This window comes from Scardinius erythrophthalmus (assembly GCF_964197995.2).
Source record: "Scardinius erythrophthalmus genome assembly, chromosome: 8".
Classification (NCBI taxonomy): Eukaryota; Metazoa; Chordata; class Actinopteri; order Cypriniformes; family Leuciscidae; genus Scardinius; species Scardinius erythrophthalmus.
Window position 1 is genome coordinate 44,992,547 of NC_138228.1, and position 22,752 is coordinate 45,015,298.

Below are 22,752 nucleotides of genomic sequence, written 5' to 3' on the forward strand. Positions count from 1 at the left end.
AGGTTAGTAAGTCCCAAAACCCCAGATTTTCACACTCTTCCAATTTATACATTTACAAATGCACCACAAAATGGCAAGTCCACATCAAGTAAACTATTTCAGACTCTATGAACCTATAGCTCTTCCCGCCACAGGGATCCTGGCTAATTTACTTGAGGCTGTAGGACATTGCCGGAGGCTTGAGTAGCATTACAGACAGGCGTCGTGGGGATTTGCAGACTAGTTAGGTCCCATGAGGCAGGAATAGGACGAGATGCGCAATTCCTTCCACCTGGTGAGAGGAGCTTGCAACACAAACAATGTAGCATAACTCACAGCTTCACCGCTCTTATGCCAACAGATATTTATGGAGTTCTGGAATTAGCATAACATTACACTTAATCTGCTGTTGAATATCACAAATAGCTGCAGACTCTTCACCTATGCAACAGTTGCTAAAATGATGCCAGCATACAGATTCATCCTGCTTCTGTAAATATTATGACTTTCCTCATTTTAGCTCTTCAACCCATGGGAATAGGGAAGGGAATGAGTTGTATTGCTAAACACAGACTTGGGATTGATGGACGTGCGGTTTTAAGTGTGTTTTGTCTGGCTCTGCTCATTTGGCAATCACCACGTCATGGTAAGAATGCATGCGCCACGTGTCGCTAACAAAGCACTCGTGATTAGTTGACTGTCTGCAACCCATGAGACACCACCTGTGCCAAAACACTGTTCCTACTGCGTCATAATACAGAATCAACGGGATGTAATGCATAATGCGATTTATGGTTTGATCTTCCTGGAGATCACCAGGGCGTGCGGCCAGGAGACCTCCACAACGTCATTACAATATGTTAATATAAATCAAATTTATTTAAAAAAGTAAAGATTCGGAAAGCATTGAATGAGATCCCATAATCATTTAATTTAGATTTACAGTAGTAACATGAAATCATATTTTATGATATGATATGTTTAATATAATATTTTTTAAATATGATGGTTTCATTATAAATATGGTGATTATCTCTAAGGTGGACACCCATCTTAATATATGATATTTTCCATCTGAATCTAACCATGTCATGTCAAAAAATGGAAAAGTTAGCCAGATATTGATTATCAAGTTAATTATTGTGCCTGTAGATCTGACATTAGATGCGCCTTTTACCGCAAATACCATACTTTTACATTTTCTTCCGTTAATGAAATTTTTTTGGTTTAATTAGCTTAAAAAAAAACTGAAAATCATTAACAAGACCTTTGTCTCAGAATATATTCAATAATTTTAACGATTTTCATTTGCTAGTTAAATCTACAACATTTAAAAAAACACAAAATATTCTATCAAATTTGCGCAGAATCAACTTTGCGCTGCTGCTCGCGATCGCATCGAGGATCAGACAAACATCCACGTGTTTCTTGAAAAGCGAATGTTTAGGAAAGTGCTGTGGCAACTTTTTGTGCCATCTAGTGGTTTAGAGGAAAATAAAATCAAAGGAGCCTTTTACCCCGTGGAGACTTTAGCCCTGTTGGATCCGCCATTGTTTACCAGACCTGTGGCCTAACGGTTAGAACATGAGATTCAATACATTGAGCTCTAACGCTAATGCTAATTAGCTAGACTGAAAACTTGAGTCTGACACTTTTGTCAGCATTTCAGATTCAAACAAACATAGTTTTAAGTTAATGTGCAAAGCCACAAACACTTTTTTACACAAAAGTATGTTGTTTGTTGGACCTGAGGCCTCATTGTTAACAAACATGCTTTGACGTTTTTGACCCTTGATGCTAACATGAGATAGTTTGAGTCAAATGATGTTTCCCCATCGTCTCCTGTAGGCCACTATCTCTCTCTCTCTCTGTTTCTATAAATAAAAGTGTATGGTTGATCTATTCTACAGCATATTGTACCTGCACATACTATTCTTCAAACAGAAATAACTGAATTAGCATAGAGTGGAAATGTTGACATATATGTAGTACCTGCACTGAGTCAGCCATGCTGGAGAGGTTTAATGAGAAAACCCAGAAGAGATCTGCATGGGTCTCTTCAGGGTGCGTCCTCAAGTCATTCTCATTAAAGCTGTGTTTCTGATTCAGCACTATGATCTCAATAGGCTGTAGGCAGTGAGAAGAATTAGAGAAATTACTGCTCTGCCATGGCTCTTTGTCTCTTCGCGTGAACTGCCAAACTAAAACAATGAGTCAGCAAAAAAGCAGCATGAAGCTCCCCTGCAGTCAGCCCTGCTCATGATTTTTTAATGCATTGCTTGCATACTCCATCATCTGGTGTGATCTCCACAGTTAGGCATGTGTGAGAAACACTGAAGTCAATTGATTTCAGTGGGGATGGTACGGCTCAAGCTGGCAAAAGAGAAACGCAAGTGTTTGTGAAGGTAAGGTTGAAAAGTTAGGACATTTTAAACTAACTAGCTATTTGCATTAATTTCTATCCATCAAACGCTCCATCTGAGCTTTCTTTAGGTGCTCAGTGGGACTTACAGAAACTTGGGACTCGTTGGTTGATGTTTTTTTCCTCAGCTGTGTGGCTGTTCATAACTATTTAAAACACTTATTTTTCACTAATATTTAAAATATTTTGATTTGAGATTATAGGCATCGGCCAATAATTGTGCCTGCTAGGCTGATTAACAAAATATTCAACATATAGTGACAGTCAACTCAATTGGTGATGCATTTTATATTTTCAAATATTGAGTGATTTTGAATATTTGTATTTTGCTAACATAAAACAATAGCATTATTTTAGCCAGAATATTGGCTTCAGTTTTTGAAAAACCAATTTAGTTGACCCACTATTGATGAATTGTCTGTGCTGAGAAGAAGCAGACACTATTCTGTCGGGCCAGACTGGGTCTCCTGGGACGTTCTCACTGGTTTAGCTCTGTGCTGATAAATGCTAAATGCCCTTATTCTCTCTCACACACACATCTAAACTCAGAAATATGTGATTAAACTATGCAATAACTATCTTTCCTGTCCTCTCCCCACATCCAGGCCCAGATGTGAGAGGTGTATCTCTCTGCTCAGACTTTTGACGGCATATTTCCTTAGGCACATTGGAGCTCAGCTTGCTGAGTCATTCCTCGTCTGTTACCGTTACGGATGGACATAATAATGTGTTGGAACAAGCTGGCAAGATATCAAAGAACAGAATGAAAGCTGTTTTAATTTCATCCTCCTTCAAGGAAGGTAAAGCTCAGCAGCAAAAATATCCAGCATACTGGCAGCCAGGTGGTTTAATAGCACTGCTTCACATGTTGGTCTGCTTTATACTTCAATTCAGGCTGAAATGAAGAGCTACGTGATGTTGAAATTGGAAACTTTATCATTTCCATGACGCAACAAAGCAATCGAATGTCAAATGAGATGTCTTTGAAATATAAATAAACCAACGAACGGATCAACATCAAGAACAAACAACATTTTCAAAGGTTATAAGAGTTTCGGTAGAAATCCTTATTTCTTCGGAATGCTAGGTGGCGCTGTCTTAAAACGTTTCAGGCACCTTCAGGACATGTCGATGATGATGTCTACCAAATTTTATGCCAATATGTCAAAGAGTTAAACAAAATTACAGTTTATGACAAAATTCAAAATGGTGGAAAGGCGATTGGTCCCAATTTACTTGTCATGACCCAAGGAATCTGATCGTTTTTCTGTTTTAGGTTCAATATGAAATCAGAATGGACCCTTTGAGCTTTCTTAATACAAGTTTCTCATCATATTTTGAACGATTTATTGGCACAAGGAAAAAGATAGTTTGTCTTGAAAATCATTTCAGAATTGGAGCAAGTTTTTGCATTTTGATTAAATATTTTAACCACAAATCCTTCCCCTCAACACCCTGGATCTGGTAATTAAAAACCACTTTTAAATTGAATCAAATTCCTTTGTACAAGATCAAGTCCTACATTTTTCCTTCTTAAATATCCAATTTCACACTGAGATACATCACACTATGGAAGTAAAATTGATTGAGATTAGGGTTTCATGTCAACGTCTACATTCTCACTGTTACTGTATATTTTCTGAAAAAGGTACAAAAGTTGTCACTGGGACAGTACCCTTCAAAAGGGTTCTAATACGTACCATTTAGGTACCAATATGTACACTTTTGGAACTAAAACGTACACTTTTATTACCAATATGTACCTTTGAAGGACTAACATGCACTCTTTAGGTACAAAGGTGGACCTTTTGAAAAGGTACCGCCACAGTGACAGCTTTTGTACCTTTTTTTCTGAGAGTGTACCTGACAGCTTAGCAAAAATCTACAACACTTTTTATGTGCGAAGCCCTGACATGAGCTAGAGTCTTAAAGGCAAGTATGGTTAGTGTAGTAAGGTTCTGGTTTCTTTGGCTTGTGTTCCCACTTCTGCTGCAGATGTTTTAAATTGTCAATTTACTGCATTCAATTTCCCTTTAGACTAAACTACCTCTTTAAATGAGGAAATGTAACAAAGGAAAATGGAAATGAAATGGATTTTGAGAGAGAGAGAGAGAGAGAGAGAGAGAGAGTTCTGTGAAAATGCCCTAGGGGGAGTTGTGCTCCATTAGATTCACCTCTCTCACACACTCAATGAAAAGCATCTCCTTTGCTAGTCACCACACCGTCAACAACCGATACCTCAAAATCTCGTCCTTAAACTCCTTAACCCCTCAACTCTGCAAAAAAAAAAAAAAAAAAGCCTGCGAATCTAATTTACGACCACATCCATCCCTGGATTACATTCAGAGCACAAAGGCAGTAAAGGAGATTCCGTGCTGACCAAAACAATGACTGCTAATAAGCAATAATCTCATAATTCAATCTGAAGCACTAGCCAACACACAAACTTCCAGTCTAGCCGAGTCAGAATTTAAATTAGATTCAGTACAATGCAATCCCTCTTTAACCCACATGCGATAAGAAATTCACTGTCCCAGTGAACTGGAACAAAGGCAAATCAAACTAGTCAAACTATGTCCAACATAAGTCTATCTGAATTAACTATATGGTCTAAACTTGTACCCTTTGACCTCTAAGAGTCTTACTTTAAGAACAGATCAAGCAGAGCTTACACACTCTAATGCCGCTCGTCTTGTTATCCGCGATCTCTCGTGAGCTGTCTGTCTGCTGGGAGGCTCAGGGACAGTTGCTGGCATGTAAAGTAACACACAATGAAACTGACTTCCTGATGAATTTAACAGAATAATCAATACGTGCTGTTAACTAACAGGCTGTTAAGCAAGTCATTGTCTAAGCATATTGTACCTTTACAGCATGTACTAAATATCTCAGATATATAAAAAAAACATATATATATGGTTCGAGTTCGAATCTATGTTATATACCTGCGGATACTTTTATTCACTATATCCATTACCATATAAAAGTTTTTACAATTTAAAATAACTCCTCTCTATTTTAATACCTTAAACCAAATGTATTCCTGTGATGGCAAAGCTGAATTTGCAGCATGTTTTTTTGCAAACCATGATGTTTTTTTTTAGGATACTTGAATAGTTGAATAGAAATAAACCACATTTATTTGAAATAGAAATAATTTGTAACCTTTTTAAATGTATTTACTGTCACTTTTTGTCTTTACTGTTACTAATACATATTAGTTACTAAATAATAAGGTTACACCAGATGATGTAGTTACATTGTACTTACTCAAATTAGTACTGATTAATATTAATTAACAATATGTACTTACAATGGAGTTACGGTTAGGGTTATGTTTTGGGGTTACACTAAGTAATATTGAGCAACTACATGTACTTACTATAGGGTTAGGGCAGGATTCGGATTTGGTTGAGGGTTAGTTGTATGTAATTATGCCTAATTTACCTTTATTACTGTACATATAGCATGCAACAAGGACACTGTAAAATAAAGTGCTACCGGTTTTGGTTTAGGGTTAGGGTTAGTAACTAATGTTAATTATGCATAATTCACTTTTATTACTATGGTAAACATGTAGTTACATGTAACTACATCACCGTAAAATAAAGTGTTACCAATAATAATAATAATAATCCTTAAAGTTCATTTATAATGTTAGCCCGGAAAGTTCCTTAAACATGTTGTTTTATGTGCTGTACTTTAGACTTTATGTGTAAGACTTTATATGTAAATTACATCTGCTGTGATTGGCTAACTGCATGCACTGCTGTAGTTTACACTGGCAGGCCATGTTTCTAAACACTGAATAGGCAACGATATGCAAAGATGCTCAGTCACCCGATCTAATGTCAAGACCAAACTGTTTTGACTCGTGGTGCAGTTTTCATGAACAATCTCTGACTGGGGAGGGAGGTTTGTGTTGTTTAGTACATCTACATAGCACATGCAACTCTCTATTTCAGAAGAGCAAGGACAATCCTGTTTTCCATGGTCCATTTAACCCTTAAAGACCTAGAACATTTGCGGAGCACCAGACTCGCCTGTTCTTTTCTTTATTTTTCTAACCCATTATAGCAGTCAGCATCAAGTGACAAATATCATTTTAAACAGGAGAACTTGAAGTTTCAATCTAGCTCATTTAAATTCCCAATTTTGTCTTAGAATGGATTAATTTACCAGATTTTAGAAAAACGGCAGCAATTTATTATTTATTTTTTACTCAGCTCAAACAAAACCTCCTGAAGTTTGGATTTTTTCCTTTAGAAAGTTTTACTTGGATATTCTAGATTTCTAGATGACATTTTGTCTACATTTAACAATCCCTAAGCAAGTTAAAGCCATTTATTACAACATTATTATAGGCGATTTTCAGTGAAACGCTGGTGTTTTTTTATTTATTGACAATGTAGATGTGTCCAAAAAATTTCAGGAAGTAAAATAAATAGAAATATAGTTATATAAAAATAGAACACTGAAGCAAAAGTGACTTATATACATATGTGTGTGTGTGTGTGTGTGTGTGTGTGTGTGTGTGTGTATTCAATCTGAACATGGACAACAGACACACATAGTGCAGCATAGTGTATACAAGCTGTTGAACTCTGTTGAAACACCCTGAGACCCCTGATGCTGCTTTGCCCTGTCTCACATCTCAACTGAACTCAATTCAATTCATTTATGAAAATAAATTCATGGGCGCTGCTGACATGTAGCACACATCATCTGATTCTCTCTGACACATGATAATGTGCCGTTGCAGATGAGAAAACACGGAAATATTCATGCCCCCGGAGCAGTAGAGCACTACAGCACTTCCAGACAGGTGGCAGAATTAACAGGCAAAACTAATTTTTATATTCGCCCTTTGGAAGCTTGGCTGGATGTGTTTTAGAGGTTATGACAAAACCAGGTGAGAAATATAGTACATCAACAACAGGACTTACATGTCTGTGTGAGGAGAAACCAATGCTATATATACACACTACACTATATATACACTATATATATATATATATATAGAAAACAGTTCTTTAAAATTTTTATGATAATTCAAATTTTTTTAATACATTACATTAAAACAGTAATGTACTGTATATAAATTGTTTTAAACAACAAAACAATAATCCATAATTTATTATGGTTCAGGTGATTTTGAATGTTGCATGAAAGTTAGGTCACATCTGAATGTGTTGCATGGACAGATATGATAAGTTGTGCACACACTGTATGCAAAAAAAGAAGAAGCATAAAGTCACACAAACAGACTTTCCATCTGCTGTTTTAAAGACTTGTTCTTCAGTGAGATCATCTGTAGCCTTCATCTGTTCGGAAGTTTATTAGCTTCCAACATCGTCCTTCACAATTTTTAAAATACACATTTCAAGTTCTCTTCAATCTATACCAGCAGGCACACCCTTAATCAAAAACATTTCATCAGCCAAACGTCTGCTACGGTTTACACACACACACACACACACACACACACACAGGTTTCCATGTGTTATGGGGACTTTCCGTAGACATAATGATTTTTATAAACGGTACATTCTATCCCCGAACCCTACACCTAAACCTAAGTCATCAGAGAAAACTTTTTGCGTTTTAACATTTTCAAAAAACATCATTCTGTATGATTTATAAGCTGTTTTCCTCATGGGGACCAAAAAAATCCTCCCCACAAGAACAAAAATTGAGGGTATTAATAGCGAATACCTGAACAACACCCCTACACACACACACACACACACGCTAGCTACTTCTGACTGGACAACAATTCCTTCAGACTAAAGACAGTCCTTTGATGAGATAATATCCCATAATCCTCTTCATGTCATGGGTGGTCACTGTAACCTCAGCTGGGTCCGCTCATTTACACTCCACTAATACCAGAAGAGCTCGTCCTTGAGAAACGACCAGGGATTGTGATCGCTGTAAGGATGGGAATGACGGACTACAGGATGACCGGACGTTTATCCTGGTTTCACAAGGTATGTTGAGGCGTTCTGATAATTCACTGAAAGAAGTTTTGGCTGTTTGGGGCACAATTTAAAAATAGTTACTCTCATTGAGTTGTACATTTGTAGTGTTCTTCAAATCTTAATGGTACATTTAAAACATAACTATACATAATATTAAATAAAACTCCACTTTCATGAAGGTTTCTTTACAAACTTAAGTACGCTTTTAAAAAGTGCACTTTGTAATTGTTGTGAACTCCTCCGACACTTGGGTTGAAGATCCCAGCTTTATTGGGACAACCCCGAATTGTAATTCATATAACAACAGGTCAAACACAATGGCAAACAATCCGAATGTGCAACAAGGCAGAAAACACTTGTTTTTAATGTAATAATTTCACAGTTAATCTCCAAATAAACGGAGAAACAATTGTTTAATGGAATCTTTTTATGAATGATACTAATACAGCTACTGATGAAAATGATTTCCATCCCCAATTTTAAACATTAATTATAGCCATTAAACCTTACAGTGTAATTGAATGAAAGCTATACATTTTTTTTTAGGCTTCAAAAAATAGAACGACTTTTAACTTTGTTTTAAGTGAACTTGAAACCCCTCACATAAACCCATAATAAATGTCATATTTACCGGTTCCCCTTCTGTCTAACAGGATATATACAGAAATTGAATAAAGTTATCAAACAGTCTGCACTGCATAGATTATAAACACATAGAGCGTGGCTTTCTGCGCTGGAACTCTCTCGACCTCATCTGCTTCCCATTAAAACACAATACACACGGCACAATACTTTTGCCAAAATGCATTAAGCTCACATTAAATCACTCATATTGATTAAAAACACTGAAATAATCAAATATTAATCTGATCTGGATTAAATCTGTGTCTAGGAAACGAGTCCATGTTTTTCCAGTAGATCCTGTCCCCTCTGGAATGCAGCTGGATCATGGAAAACCTGGACATGTGGTCAAGATTCACGTCACACGGACTGCTTTGTGCTCAAGAAGAGAGAACGAGGGTTACTCATATACGACGCGCCCAAAAACACCGTCAGATTTCCCATCATGCTTTGGCACACTGCCTCCGTCTCTCTATGTTTGTAAACCTAAAACATGCTCGTGACAAAATGGAAAAGGGTAGAGGACATTTCACACCCCCGTCCCAGACGCAGAGCTCCCTGCCCACGGTCGTTCGGCTGACGCTTCACTCAAAGCCGGTTGGACGTTTTTGGAATGGATGTTCGGCATTTACATTTTAATTATGCCTATGAATCTTTGAGCGTTCTGTCAAACCCGGAGACTAATCTGTGGATGCCTTTGGCTAGGAAAGCTTTGAAACAAATGGCCGCCAAATAATGGCTGGTCGACACAACGTTGCTTTACAGATTTTAAAGCCGCAGTGTGTCTTTTTGGTTGCACCGAATGACCAAACAGATGAGTTACAGACTGAACAAGATGATGTTTCCAAACAGAAAATACCACTGTTTTCCCACAACTCTGTGTGTCCTTAATTGTATTGAATGTGCATTTGTAGTGTACTTCAAATCTTAAAAATATACTTGAATAAAGGTCTTGCAGATAATATAATATTAGTGAAATTAAAGGCCACTTAAGTATACTTAAAGATAGTATACTTTCAAAGTGCACTTTGTAATATCACATTTTAATAATCTTTTGTCATGCTTTAAAGTACACTTATTTTGCAGTGTTGACTATACGGAGTAACTGTAGTGTGTATTTAAAGTAAATATACTAAATTGCACCAACATTACAATGTGTAATTTTAAATAAATTGAAATACATGATGCACGTTTCAATAGAAAATACATTCAAGTATATTTCAGTCAGTAGTCTTTTCAAAAGTATGCTAAAGTGTACTTCTTTTTCACAAGGGATAGTATAAAACTATTAAAGCAAACATATGCTTACTTAGCTCTCATATTTCAGAAAACTATTTAAACATATGTGGGTGGGACAGAAGAAATATAGCTTTGTCTAGATCCTTGACTCTCCAAAAATCCATCATCTGTGTAAACGTTAAGCTTAATTTCTAGAAAGAACGCATTCCTTTCATCTCCTCCCTGTGAAAAAAAAACAAAAAGCAATTTTTTTCAGGGTATCTATGCACTTTTGTTTTCAGTAAAGCACCAATCTCAGGATGACAGTCTGTTATTTTCCCTGGCAGACATTTGGTTTTGTGAAAATGAGAAGTAAATATCCATTGCTGGAATCTTACTTGATGAAGGAAAGCTCTACAACAGCCTTTCAACTTCTCACTGCTGGTCTCTTTCTCTCTCACACACTCAAACACACGTTTGTCCCTGCAAAGTTCAGGTTTATTCTTGACTGTGACATCCAAACAGATGGTCTGGGATCTGAGGAGGACACTGACTGAGGGAGAGAGAGAGAGAGAGAGAGAGAGAGAGAGAAACACACTCTCCTGCTCACCTGGACTTTACTTGACAGCTAAAATTTTGAGGGGTTACAAAACTTGTAAAATGTGAAACACATAAGAAATCTGCATATACGCACTTTGAAGGTGGAATATAAAATTTCTTTCCTAGTCACAAGAAAGAAAAAAAATACAGAGATATTTTTAATATTTCAGTTGTTTCTAGATAAGATCAGTATTATTTCAGTATTAATTATTATAGTTTTTATTAATATTTTGAATTAGCTGTTATATTTTAGTTTTTCATTTTAATTTTAGCTAAATTTGTAGTAATTTTGTTTTGTGCTTCTTGTTAAATATTACTATTTAAGTAAACAATTCAGTTTAAGTTTTTACATATTTCTATTTAATGCTTTAGTTTAACTCAAGGTTATGGTGACATTTGAAATTAATGTTATTAATGCCATTTTAATTTTTTGGTGCTTTTTTCATAATTTTGGAGCTTGACAGCTAAGATTCCTTTTAACTCTTTTCCCAGCCATTGATGGACATTTCTGGCAATCGAAGTTTTACTCTGTTACGGTAGGGGGCGCTATTACACATCTTCTGAAAGAGTCCTGATTCTGGATCAAAACACAAGCGAAAAAGAAGCAGAAACAAGCGATAGAAGCATTACTTACGCACATGAAAATAATGTGATCAACAAACATTCAACAGCATACAAATCAAAACTGCCGAAAGTTACTGAATGAAATGTCGACCCAGGACGAGGTCTCAGCTTTTAAGCAGAGGCTCTATTCTTTCTTTTGATATATTGCATGTTCAGATATTCAGACAAAACAAAATATCTCCATTTATGCTCAACAGAAGAAAGAAAGTCATAAAGGTTTCAAAAATCATGATGGTGAATGATTTTTGGGCAAACTATTTCTAGATCAAATAGAGACCTTTCTCAGATTCATCTCACAAATTCATCTGCAGGTTCAACAACGCCTGTCTCAAACTGTTCTGAGAATTTCTCAAAGAACTCAAGTCTGAGAACTCAACATGACCTCAAACATTTCTCATAAAATCCTTCTGAAACCAAATTATCTGAGCTATGCTATCCTCATTCATATTACTCTGTGTCAACATTTCTCTTATTTTTGTCTCTTATTATTTCTCCTAAGGCTTTTTTTTGTTGCAATCTCTGAGCCATACAAATCTCCTTTGGGTAAGTTCAGACCTGGCTGCAATATCATAATAAAGTTTTGCTGTCAGGAAAGATGGAAGGTGGCCTCTCAGTTCTCTGACTAAAAAAGTGCAAGCACTGTCTGCGGCACAAAAAAAATATTACTACTGAACATCTCTGAACTTTTTTCATGACTTCAGCAGAATCCGTCACAAAACGGATTCATTACCCAGCACAGAAAACACTCAAATCACTGACACAGGCCGTTCTGTTTCCATCTCCCACCTGACGTTTAAAGCCACAGCGGGCAGCGTTCCACCTGATCTGAGACGCCAGAAAGAAGGACACCTCCCGCTTTTTTATTGATAGCGTCTCATTTCCATTTCTAGCCAGTGGCGTCTGATCCTGTCACACATTGTAGGAGCTGAATTTCAGCAGTGACCTCCCTGGATCGATACTTAATAAGCTTTTGTGCAGTCGAGCCCATTTTGCTACAATCTGCAATTTTTCTTATGCCCATTATGGGAAATCCAGCTGACTAGGTGTATGAAGTGGAGTCGGAGAATGTATCTGCATCTCACAGCTATTGGTTGATGGATGCATGCAGACCAATGCAAACGTGAAATACTATCATCTTACCACTGCTTCTCTCTCTCACCGGTATATTATGAGTAATTCAATACTCTGCAGAGGGTTTAAAAATGAGTCAATGGCACTGTGTTCATGGCTCATAAACAACGGAATAAAACAATAAAATAAAAACCAAGGTGAATACAAAAAATGTGTGAACATAAAAGCTAATTGACAGTAAGTCCCATCATTCATATCTGATTGAGTCTAGGGCTGGGAAATATATAATGAAATATTTGCATTATATAGTATTCCTGACAATTTTTCTGATTATATAAAATTAATGCACTTTTTATTTGAATGCACTTTTGAATTTGTCCTTTCGTATGCTAGATTTTTTTTCTTCTAATAATAAATATATTTGAGTAGCAAAAAACTGCTTGAGTTTATTTCCATGACTGAGTTTAAACTGTCACGTTCACTGAATTTTCTAAACACTTCAGTGATTCATTTGCATCATCACTTAGATATGACCAAGGAACGTCCTGTGTGGCAATTTTCATTAAAAATGAAAATGTCCAAACTACTGTTCAAAGTTTGAGATTATTACGATTGTTTTTTGCTGTTTTTGTATTGTTTCAATTCATGGGTAACACACAATATTACAATTTTTACTGTAAAAACGCAGTGTGCAGCCTTGTTAAGCATAAGAGACTTCTTTCAAAAACAAAAAAAATACTAACTATTCCAAAGTTTTGACCAGTAGTGTACAGTACATAGCTCAGCTCTTGTTGACTGACAGTCGCGTGTTACGTAATAGCGATGGCCTTTACCACATTAGCAGCCCTGCCTCATGAAGCCCATCAGTGCTGGACTCTGACAGCATAAGAGTGAGACACAATGACAACACGACAGGACAGATCACATGTTGCACATCTAACTGGCTAATTAGCAACAGACAGAGCACCAGCGTTCCCATTACCCAGCATGAGGGAAATACTGAAGCTGTCCTTCAGAGATGCTCACACGAGATGCTCTCCTTCAACGGGAGCTGGGCGTTGGGAGAAGAAAGCAAACGAGATTGATGAGGCATGTTCAATCGCTGGGTTTCGCTGGCATCAGCTGTGCCCCTGGAGTTGAGCTGGTGTCAAGGCTTTCTGTGTTACACATATGAGCCCGTCTTTGATGTGAAAGTAGTGTGACAGTGACAAACTGCCACCTGTCCTGCCACGGCAAAGAGAGGCTTATTTGAAGGTCCCATTAAAGCAAAGATGCTTACTAATAGAGCAGGGAACCATCTGTATCGCTGACTGCTCAATAGGGCCAAACCTGTAAAACTTTAACACTCTTCCATCCTCTTTTTCTACTTTGTTTATACCCCAAACTTATGGCTGACTCAAAATTTTAACCCCAATTATTTTAGATTGAAAATGCCAATGGTAAACATAGGCTGTCACTATCATGATTAAATATACTCCCAAAAGCTCCAAAGATATTTTTTTGGACAGTTTTCTGAAGCTGTACGATGGTAATACCATATTTTCTGTAGTACCTTGGTGTACCATAACCATGTAAATGATAACAGTTTAATATCATGTTATATATCAAAGTATCATGCTACTAACACCAGTATACCATGCTGACAGTACTACTACATAACACTACTTGCCTAAACACATTACATACTTATATTATTCTGTTTTATCAAAAAGGGTTGTATGTGAAAAAATGGCATGTAGTAAACATATGAAAGATTAGTGCGCAAAATAACTTTTATGATTCTCAATTAATTGTATATTATGAAGACTAATCTCTGACTGTTCCACTTCATACATGACTCATCCATTGCATCCCTCATTTATATATTTCAATCATTAAGGGGCCGCTCACACAGAATGCATTTTTGTAATCCTCCCGTTGTGCGCATGCCAGGACATCAAGTTTAAAGAAGTTCAAGTTTTAAAAAACACATTGTCCTATGCCAGACAACACAAAACGCAATCTGTGTGAACGCCCCCCTCTGACAGTGATTCTTCTTCTCATTGAACCGCACAAGTCCCGGCTCGCTACTGCCTCCCTCTCTGTCCCTGATAAGAATGCCCACGCGTCCACATCCGGAGGAGGAAAGCAGAGAAGATTGAAAGCAGATGAAGGAGGCGCTGGAGCGGCGGGTGTGGCGGACTCATATTTCACTCCCTAAAGGCTGATTAAAAGGCCACTCGGAGACTCTGTCTCTCTGGGCAGACTTCTGCTCTCTGACTGACGTCCCTGCCACTTTGATTCCTCAGTGTGAGAGCGAGCGAGCCATCGAGGCTCATTCTCGCATTCTCTCGCTCTTCGAATGGCCCTCTTGACCTTCTATTCGAGTCTGAGAGGATGATAAACACTGAAAAACAAACCAGCCTTCACATTTAACTTGGAAACATTGCTGCTGTTGTAGGGGAGACACTTCAAGACTCTTTGCCATCTTTTAGCATAAAAGCCATTCATTGTATGTGTGCCGTTTTTGGGAGTCAACTTAGACGCCCAACAACAACATTAATTTACAAGCAAGACATACATCTACAAAACCGTGTTTTGAAACTCATTCAAATACTACTCTTAAAAAGGAAAGCATACAATACCAATGTCTTTCATCTTTTTCTCATAAAGTGATACAATAACACTTTTTTCTCAGGTAGTTTGAGAACTTCAGTGAGTAAATACTGAATGAACATCAATTTTAGAAATTTAGGGTGCTACAATGCCCCCAGTCTCACAAGTTTATAAGTTTATAAGGCATGATGCATTGTGGATTTTTTTCCCCCCTAAATGCACTGACATGAAGGTGAAATGTAGGCCAAGGGATGAAAATAATATGATGAAATACTTCCATAAATTGAGCACAAATTTTCACAAAGTTTATTTAAACTAGAACGACAGCGGCAGTGAATAAAAATGCCATTCAGTACAAATGTGCAGTTGTTTCACACCTCAGCAATTCCTTTTCTTCTTACCAAACAAAGCGTCACCCTCGGGACACATGTTCTCTGGCCTTGTGGCACAAAGTTTGACTAGCAGACGTTCTGAAACCCACAATAGCAATGGATTGAGCAACTTGGCCTATTTCCTTCTGGTCTTTACATTCCCTGAAGGACAGAAGAAAACAAATAAAGAGTGGAGGTCTGGTTTTTCCAGTCGGCGGCTGCCACGTGTGCCTGTGTGGAGGCTGGCGTGGTGCCGGAGCTCTGCGCACACAGAACGGCAGCGCTGGGGTTGGGTGTGGGTGACTGGAAGTCTTGTTTGCAGTGCCGTTGCACATACGACAGCCCCTCTAGGGAGGCACTGCTGTGTTTTTTTTTCCCCTCTCTGGATCCAGGACTCTTTCTCTCTCTTACTTACACAGCTAGTCTGAGCAGCAACACTGTGCAGCTCGTACCAACCAGCTATGCACATTCCCATGACATTGCAGCAATGTCACGATGGAGCCGCTGCAGCACAGCATAGAGTCGCAGCCATCTACTGTACCTAACACGCATGAAAAAAATAGGTTTGATGTGCTCATGAAAAAAAATTATAGATCAATATATTAGTCAGTCCGATCAGCCAGGCGACATTTAGTCTAAATTGGCGGATTAACAGAAATGTTCTCTCTGTGTCATATATATGTATATATATTTCTGTCATGATAACTCTCAGAGTGTTTACCATGGTAATGGATATGACAGTGTTGCAATGTTGATATATTTGGTCTTGGTGGAATAGATCTGCTGCTGTTGCAGAGCAAGTCAGGGACTTGCTACAACCAATACATACACAAGCAAGTAAGACATGCTTCTGCTTTACAATATAGTGTACATGAATTACCCGTAGCAGATCTATACAGGTGGAGCTGGGGAAGGTGGAGGGTTTCTGAAAAGCGCGCTGCACTGCTATAGCAAAAGCTGACCAAGTATTCGAAGGTTAAGCAGCGAGTTCATTGGCTACTGATACAGCAGGAACCAATCAGCTGTGCACTAGAGAGATTGCAGTTTGAGTTAAGGCCCTATCAGCCTGAGTCATCTTGAGTTTCATGGCCTGATGCCACACTAACCATGCTTCATTCACCACACTTGGGTATTCCATTTCATTGCCTCTATTTATTCATTATAACGTGTGCAACATTTGGCTTGTAAATGGAAGGTTACTCACATTTGTTTCTGGAGAAAACCACAGGCATTGCTCTGTCATGAGGAACACAGCGCACTAAACCTGCTGTTGTTTTGGAGGAGTGCTACAAGTCACGACCCCTTAAGTGAGCCCAGCACGTCAGATCCACAAGGACTTGATTCAATAAAGATCACAGTCCTTCATGCCACTGTGCCAAAGAACCATTCACTAAAGCTAATCACTCATTACAAAAGCAGAGCAGAGAGACAAGGAGTTTTCCCAAAGAAGAAGCGAGTAGGAGATCTGCGCATGTGGTTCTCATCATGCCGTGGGAGAGGAAGTCCTGCTAATATTCTACCTGCTGGGAGAAACTGTTTTACGGGAGACTTGTTCCCACAATACAAGTGTAGGCCAATTAGTCTTCTAATCAACTTAATAGGACTAAGGGCTGCTTCTCATTCACCTTCATTCCTCTTTCCTCCTGCTATGAATCATAGCTGGGCCTTCAGTATTATGTGGGTTTTAATTCATGTCTGTTAGCTTTGAGGTCATTACATGCTAGTGTACTTCAAAAAGTCAACAAAATAAACCAAGGTTTTCTCTTCCAGGTAAATGGACCACAGCATCTATCATGCAGGGGCCTATACAACACCTTTCCCCATTCACTTCAATAGCAGCAATAGCTATTTTGTCCATGGATGCTCACTTCTGGTACCCTGGTAATCCAGAGTTCTCGCGAGAGCACAAGTTGAATTTGCTGAGCGAGTTACTCTGGTGTTGAGTAATGATGCTCATTAAATATGCCCCTCTATCTGAGCTGCACCAGTCACATCGGGTTATCTGATATAGGCGGCCCAGAGGCGAGATGACGACATCGCTGCGACGTGAAGCCATTAGTAAACATTGCAAGATGGCTATGGATGAACACCAGTTGTTTGAAACGGCTTTGGCCGCTACAATGAACGAGTTAGACTTGGATTTTTATCTAAAAGAGGAACAGAAGACGGCGCTCGAATCATTCCTTTGCAAGAAGGGTGTTTTTGCTGTTTTGCCGACCAGATATGGTAAGAGTCTAATCAACCATTTAGCTCCGCTGGTAGCTAAGCGATGTTGTGATTGGTCGTAGTGTATGCAATGCATGCTTGGTGCCACCCCTCGAGCTGGCCGATTTTCATTAGTCGACGCCAGACCATTAATCTTTTAGATTTAGGTCTGGATTTCCAGGCTATACACTTCTGGCCCATTTTGAAATGAAATTTGAGCCATGAATGCCATTTGACTTCTCTGGAATTGCATGCAGAAAAAAAGTCCTTATAATGCTGACTAACTGATAGTACCACTAGAGCAGTCCAAAACTCTTCATTAGTGACCTTCCTGCTAGTGAATATATGGCCATCAATGATACCGAATTATACCGTGTATTATGCCAACTTATTGTGACTTCATTGACAAGCATAATCAATCCTAAAAATGATAAAATACTGTTAATGTTTATTATGGTATTATTTTACAGTGCATTTGCATTTGTCAAAACACATGACTAAAGAAGGCTTTCCCGCCAGATTTCTACTAGCCCTAGTTCTGTAACCAGCAGAATCCCAAACTCAACATTTACAGAGATAATCAACCCAAAAAATGAGGGGAATTTTAAAAATTGCACTCTTACGTTTTCCCATCCATCCATCCATCCATCCATCCATCCATCCATCCATCCATCCATCCATCCATCCATCCATCCATCCATCCATCAATCAATCAATCAATCAATCAATCAATCAATCAATCAATCAATCAATCAATCAATCAATCAATCAATCAATCAAGCAAGCAAGCAATCAAGCAAGCAAGCAAGCAAGCAAGCAAGCAAGCAAGCAAGCAAGCAATGAATCAATACATTTCGATTTCAGTTCAAAGTCTAAGGAACAAGAATTTGCATAAAGTTTTTGGACCATTTGAGATGGACAGACCCCTTATGAGTACACATGTTGAATATGCATACTATTTTCAAGTTCACAAATTAACTAACATATTCTGCTAATGCAGACCAGGCAAATCTTAGCCTCTACTTGCAAACAACTAGCAATCGCGAACAACGATTAATAGTTGCGCTGTAAACTAAAGGCTACTGGCTTTAAAAAAAAGCCATTTGCTCAAACTTCCAGCTTCAATAGTAAACACACCAACACATTAGAAAAACTGCACTCGTCAAGCAATAACACGGGATCAGCCTGCTTCCCCTGTGGCACCACTAAAAAGATCAGTGAACAAAGCTAACATCTCCCTCCATCTTCCACCAAACGAAGCTCTCGATTATTAATGAACGCAGCTCATGTGCTCATGCACTGCAGGAATGAAAAAGAATACATTTACAGATGATCGCAATTGAGATGCATTCGTAATGTTGGCTTTTGGGAGATAAAAGAAAACATAATTATCACTTCCTATCAGACTCTGTCTTTTCCCTCCCTGATATATGTCTTCCCTTCACTTTCCATTCCTTTTGTCTGCTTTTATTGTTTCGCATTTAGCGTAATATAAATCAAACCTTCAATCTTCTCATTTCACTATGCCTCCCAAGCCTTAAAAAGCGACAGAGAACAGAAAGAGAGAGAAAGGAATGCGCGTAAAAGACAGAGCAAGAGAAAGAGAGCGAGTGCATTACGTTAATCAGAGCAAGCCCCCTCTCAGCCATGAGAAAGCATGCCCTGGAGTCCTACAGAAATGAGGTTTATTTTTGGCAACAGAATGAAGAATCTTATTTAAGGCTAGACATTTTAAATGCCTTGTCTTTTATGTATCAGCCCAAGGGTAATGTTTTTGGCTGAATTTTAAAGTAAAAATACGGTGCAGCGGCTTGCAGCCTAAAGCTGGTGTGGCGACTGCTGGCTTTGTGAGTAAAAAAACAGCAAAAAATGGCATCTTTGGACACAGTCCCTTCTCCCTCCCCGGCTCAAACCTCGATTCTGCTGATGCAAGAGCTTTGTCCGAAGATTAATGACAGGCATTTGGCTTCCTGAATCCAACACAGAGGTTAAAAAACAATCCCCCTCCAGAAAAGCCCACCGACTTTGTGAAGCAATTTCTCCCTCCACCATTTTATAGCAATTTCTAATAAACAACTATAGAGCAGGTCTTGCTTCACAGGCAGGAAATCGGATTTGGACTGCACTGAAATGGCGATGACAGTCAGATCCAATAATGTTGTATGTTTGAGACCTCCCTTTAACTCCATCATCTATATGTCATCCGCATGGATGTGCTGCGGTTCATAGAGTCCGAGAGTGGGATATACCTACATGAGACCGGCGTTGATAAAGGTGATCTGCATTCAGAAACGACATATAAAGAAACAAAAGAAAATGCTAGTTTATCTTGGCGTGTCTGTATCAACAATGCAAATAATTAATTTTTAATTTGTTTGGCACTCCTTATAATACTTGACAGATCTCAATTGTAAGGATTTGTTCTGTCTGTCCAGTTGGGCCAGTAGCTCAGATTTCTACTTGCCTTGTCACCATTTTTACTAGAAAAAATTAAGAAAATAAAAAAGACCTTGTCTGGACAAAACATGGCAATATAACTTTTATGACAGCAGCAATAGCAGTGTGAAAAAAAATTTCTTCACTTTTTCGACATAGATTATTTTTGATCAAGACCGTCTTAAGTTATGCTTGGATGCACACACACTACTTTGAATTGAGCATTTTTACTGGCCCATGAAAAATATGTAGTTTTTCATCAATTTATAATTATAATGGTAACACTTTACAATAAGGTTTCACTTTAACATTAGTTGATAATTACATTTGTTAACATGAACTTGAACATGAAAACAAAATGAAAACATGCTGCAAAAATATACTTCTCATTGTTAGTTTTTATGTTAGTTTATGCATTAACTAATGTTAACAAATGAGACCTTAATGTAAAGTGTCACCATTTTAATTTTAAGTGTGTAGTTTGTACATTTATTATTTATTTTTAAATTGACTATTTATCATTAAATCATTTAAAAGATATTTAAATTAATAATAAATTATTCTTATATACGATTTCAATTATGTTTAGCATCAACATACCCACCCATGCTTTTTTTTTGGAAAACATATACTATGTTCTTTCAAAAAGTTTCAAAGCTGGATGTCCAACATCAAGTAGCTTCAAGTAGTTCCGTTGCACTTTTGATTGAATGCAATGAAATTCCAGTACCCTAAGCAAAGGATTGTGGGTATTGTGGTCTATTTACTTCCTTCTCAGCAGGAGGCAGAATCATACAGAATAGTCTCAAAGGATATTTATTAATTCATAGCAAAATAAGTGCAGGAGTAGAACGAGAGGCTTGACCCTAACACTATCAGATAACTGAACCCTAGAGACTCTCGCTGTGTCCTTCATACAGCATATCAAGTGCATCCTGCACGGTTAATGTATTATGATACTATATAAGTGTTTTGTGATATTAAGCGTCATAATACTTAAATGCATATGTTTTCCTCAAACACTATGGGTTATCTTTAGAGTCAAATCCTGGTTCTCATAGGCATCTGTGCACTGTCGTCACCACCGGATGCAACATTTCAACAGAACCATATACTCTGAGATTAATCTGCCTCTTTTGCTCTCCCTCTTTCTCTACCTTCCCTCTCTGTTTGCTCAGTCGCATGAATCCGTCTTGAAAATCTGCCAAACAAGCCGAGTGTTGTACATTCTTCCCTCTTCTGGTCCAGACTGTATTTGTGTCAACACTGAGTAACATTACTTTTGGCTGAACATGCATGGCTGAGTCTACTACATTGACAACCCTCCCAGTGGGCGATTAAAGACGCCATGAAAACAAAAATGAAGTTTTGTGGCTTTTAGTCCATGTCTATTAGCTTCAAATGTCATCAATATGATAGCGTACAGTTAAAATACAAACAAGTTGCAAACAAACTCTTCCTGGAAAACGAACCAAAAATATTGATGACTCATCCTGCACTGAAGGGCGTGTCCAAATTTTTGTCCAATCAAATGTGCTCTAGAATGAGAATGCCCTCCCCCCTAATATTACCAGCCACTGACTAACAATAAAAAGTGGAGTCATGCCTCAAACATACACCATTTAAAAGTTTGTGTTTTTTAAAAGAAATTAATACTTTTTTCAACAAGGATGCATTAAATTAATCAGGCATGTGTTCTGTTAGAAAATATTTCTATTAGAAATAAATATTGTTCTTTTGAACTTTTATTCATCAAAGAATCCCACAAAAACTGTTTTCAGCATTGATATTGAGAAATGTTTCTAGCATATTAGAATGATTTCTGAATGATCATGTGACACTGAAGACTGAAGCAATGACGCTGAAAATTCAGCTTTGATCACAGGAATAAATTACATTTTAAAATAGCTTCAAATAGAAAACATTTGATGAGCAAAAGAGACTTTTTTCAAAAACAAAAAATTCTTACCAACCAATTTTCGAATGGTCGAGCAAATTCATAGGATCAGATGTGTTCAGATTTCTCTGACCCTTACAGGGACGATCTGAGCAGAATCTGTCAGTTCCCCAACATCCCTTCTCCTGTTCATATTAATCACATGATTCCTAAAGCACAATTTAGATTACCCATATTCTCGGTGGATTAGTCGGGCCTAATCTGCTCAGCGGCCCAAGCATCGCTCCGGTATTTGTGTTTCCATCATTCCAGGCACGGACAGCCTCCTGTGCAGCACGTCACAAGTCTCCTCGTGTGGAGGAGTCCGCTAATGGGGTCGTGAGAGGAGAAGCTATGTGTTACAAGAGACTCAATTTTCTTGTACGTCATTATCTCGGCCCTTTTTCATTAGCCGTCTCTCTTTTCACCCTCTTTCTGTAGGTCTCGGGTTCTCGCTTACAATCCGTCTCATTTGTAAACATGCCTGCGCCCCATTCATTCTCTCTCTTTCTCTTTGGCTCTGATGTAGCTGACTTTGTGAATGTGGCTTGAGAAACATGTCTCCTCAATTCATGCTCACAATCACACTGAGATTCACACGGAGACACAGCAGGCATGATTTAATGAGCAGCGGAGGCTTCCCTAGAGCAAACACGCATATACCACCATGTTTGCACACGTGCACACACCATC

The 22,752-nt window shown here is 38.1% G+C and overlaps 1 protein-coding gene across 6 annotated transcripts in view; it reads right to left on the reverse strand.

The window, feature by feature from the left end:
* clmpb (CXADR like membrane protein b) overlaps nucleotides 1–22,752 on the reverse strand; it is an 86,663-nt gene that overhangs the window by 22,643 nt on the left and 41,268 nt on the right. Inside the window, exon 1 of one of the 6 annotated variants that reach the window (XM_081372266.1) lies at nucleotides 22,251–22,387. The exons of the other annotated variants lie outside the window; for them this stretch is intronic. Within the exon in view, the coding sequence (XP_081228392.1) occupies nucleotides 22,251–22,254 (4 nt within the window). The 5' untranslated portion in view covers nucleotides 22,255–22,387. Of the gene's footprint in view, nucleotides 1–22,250; nucleotides 22,388–22,752 lie in introns of those variants that run through there. 6 annotated transcript variants of the gene reach the window in all.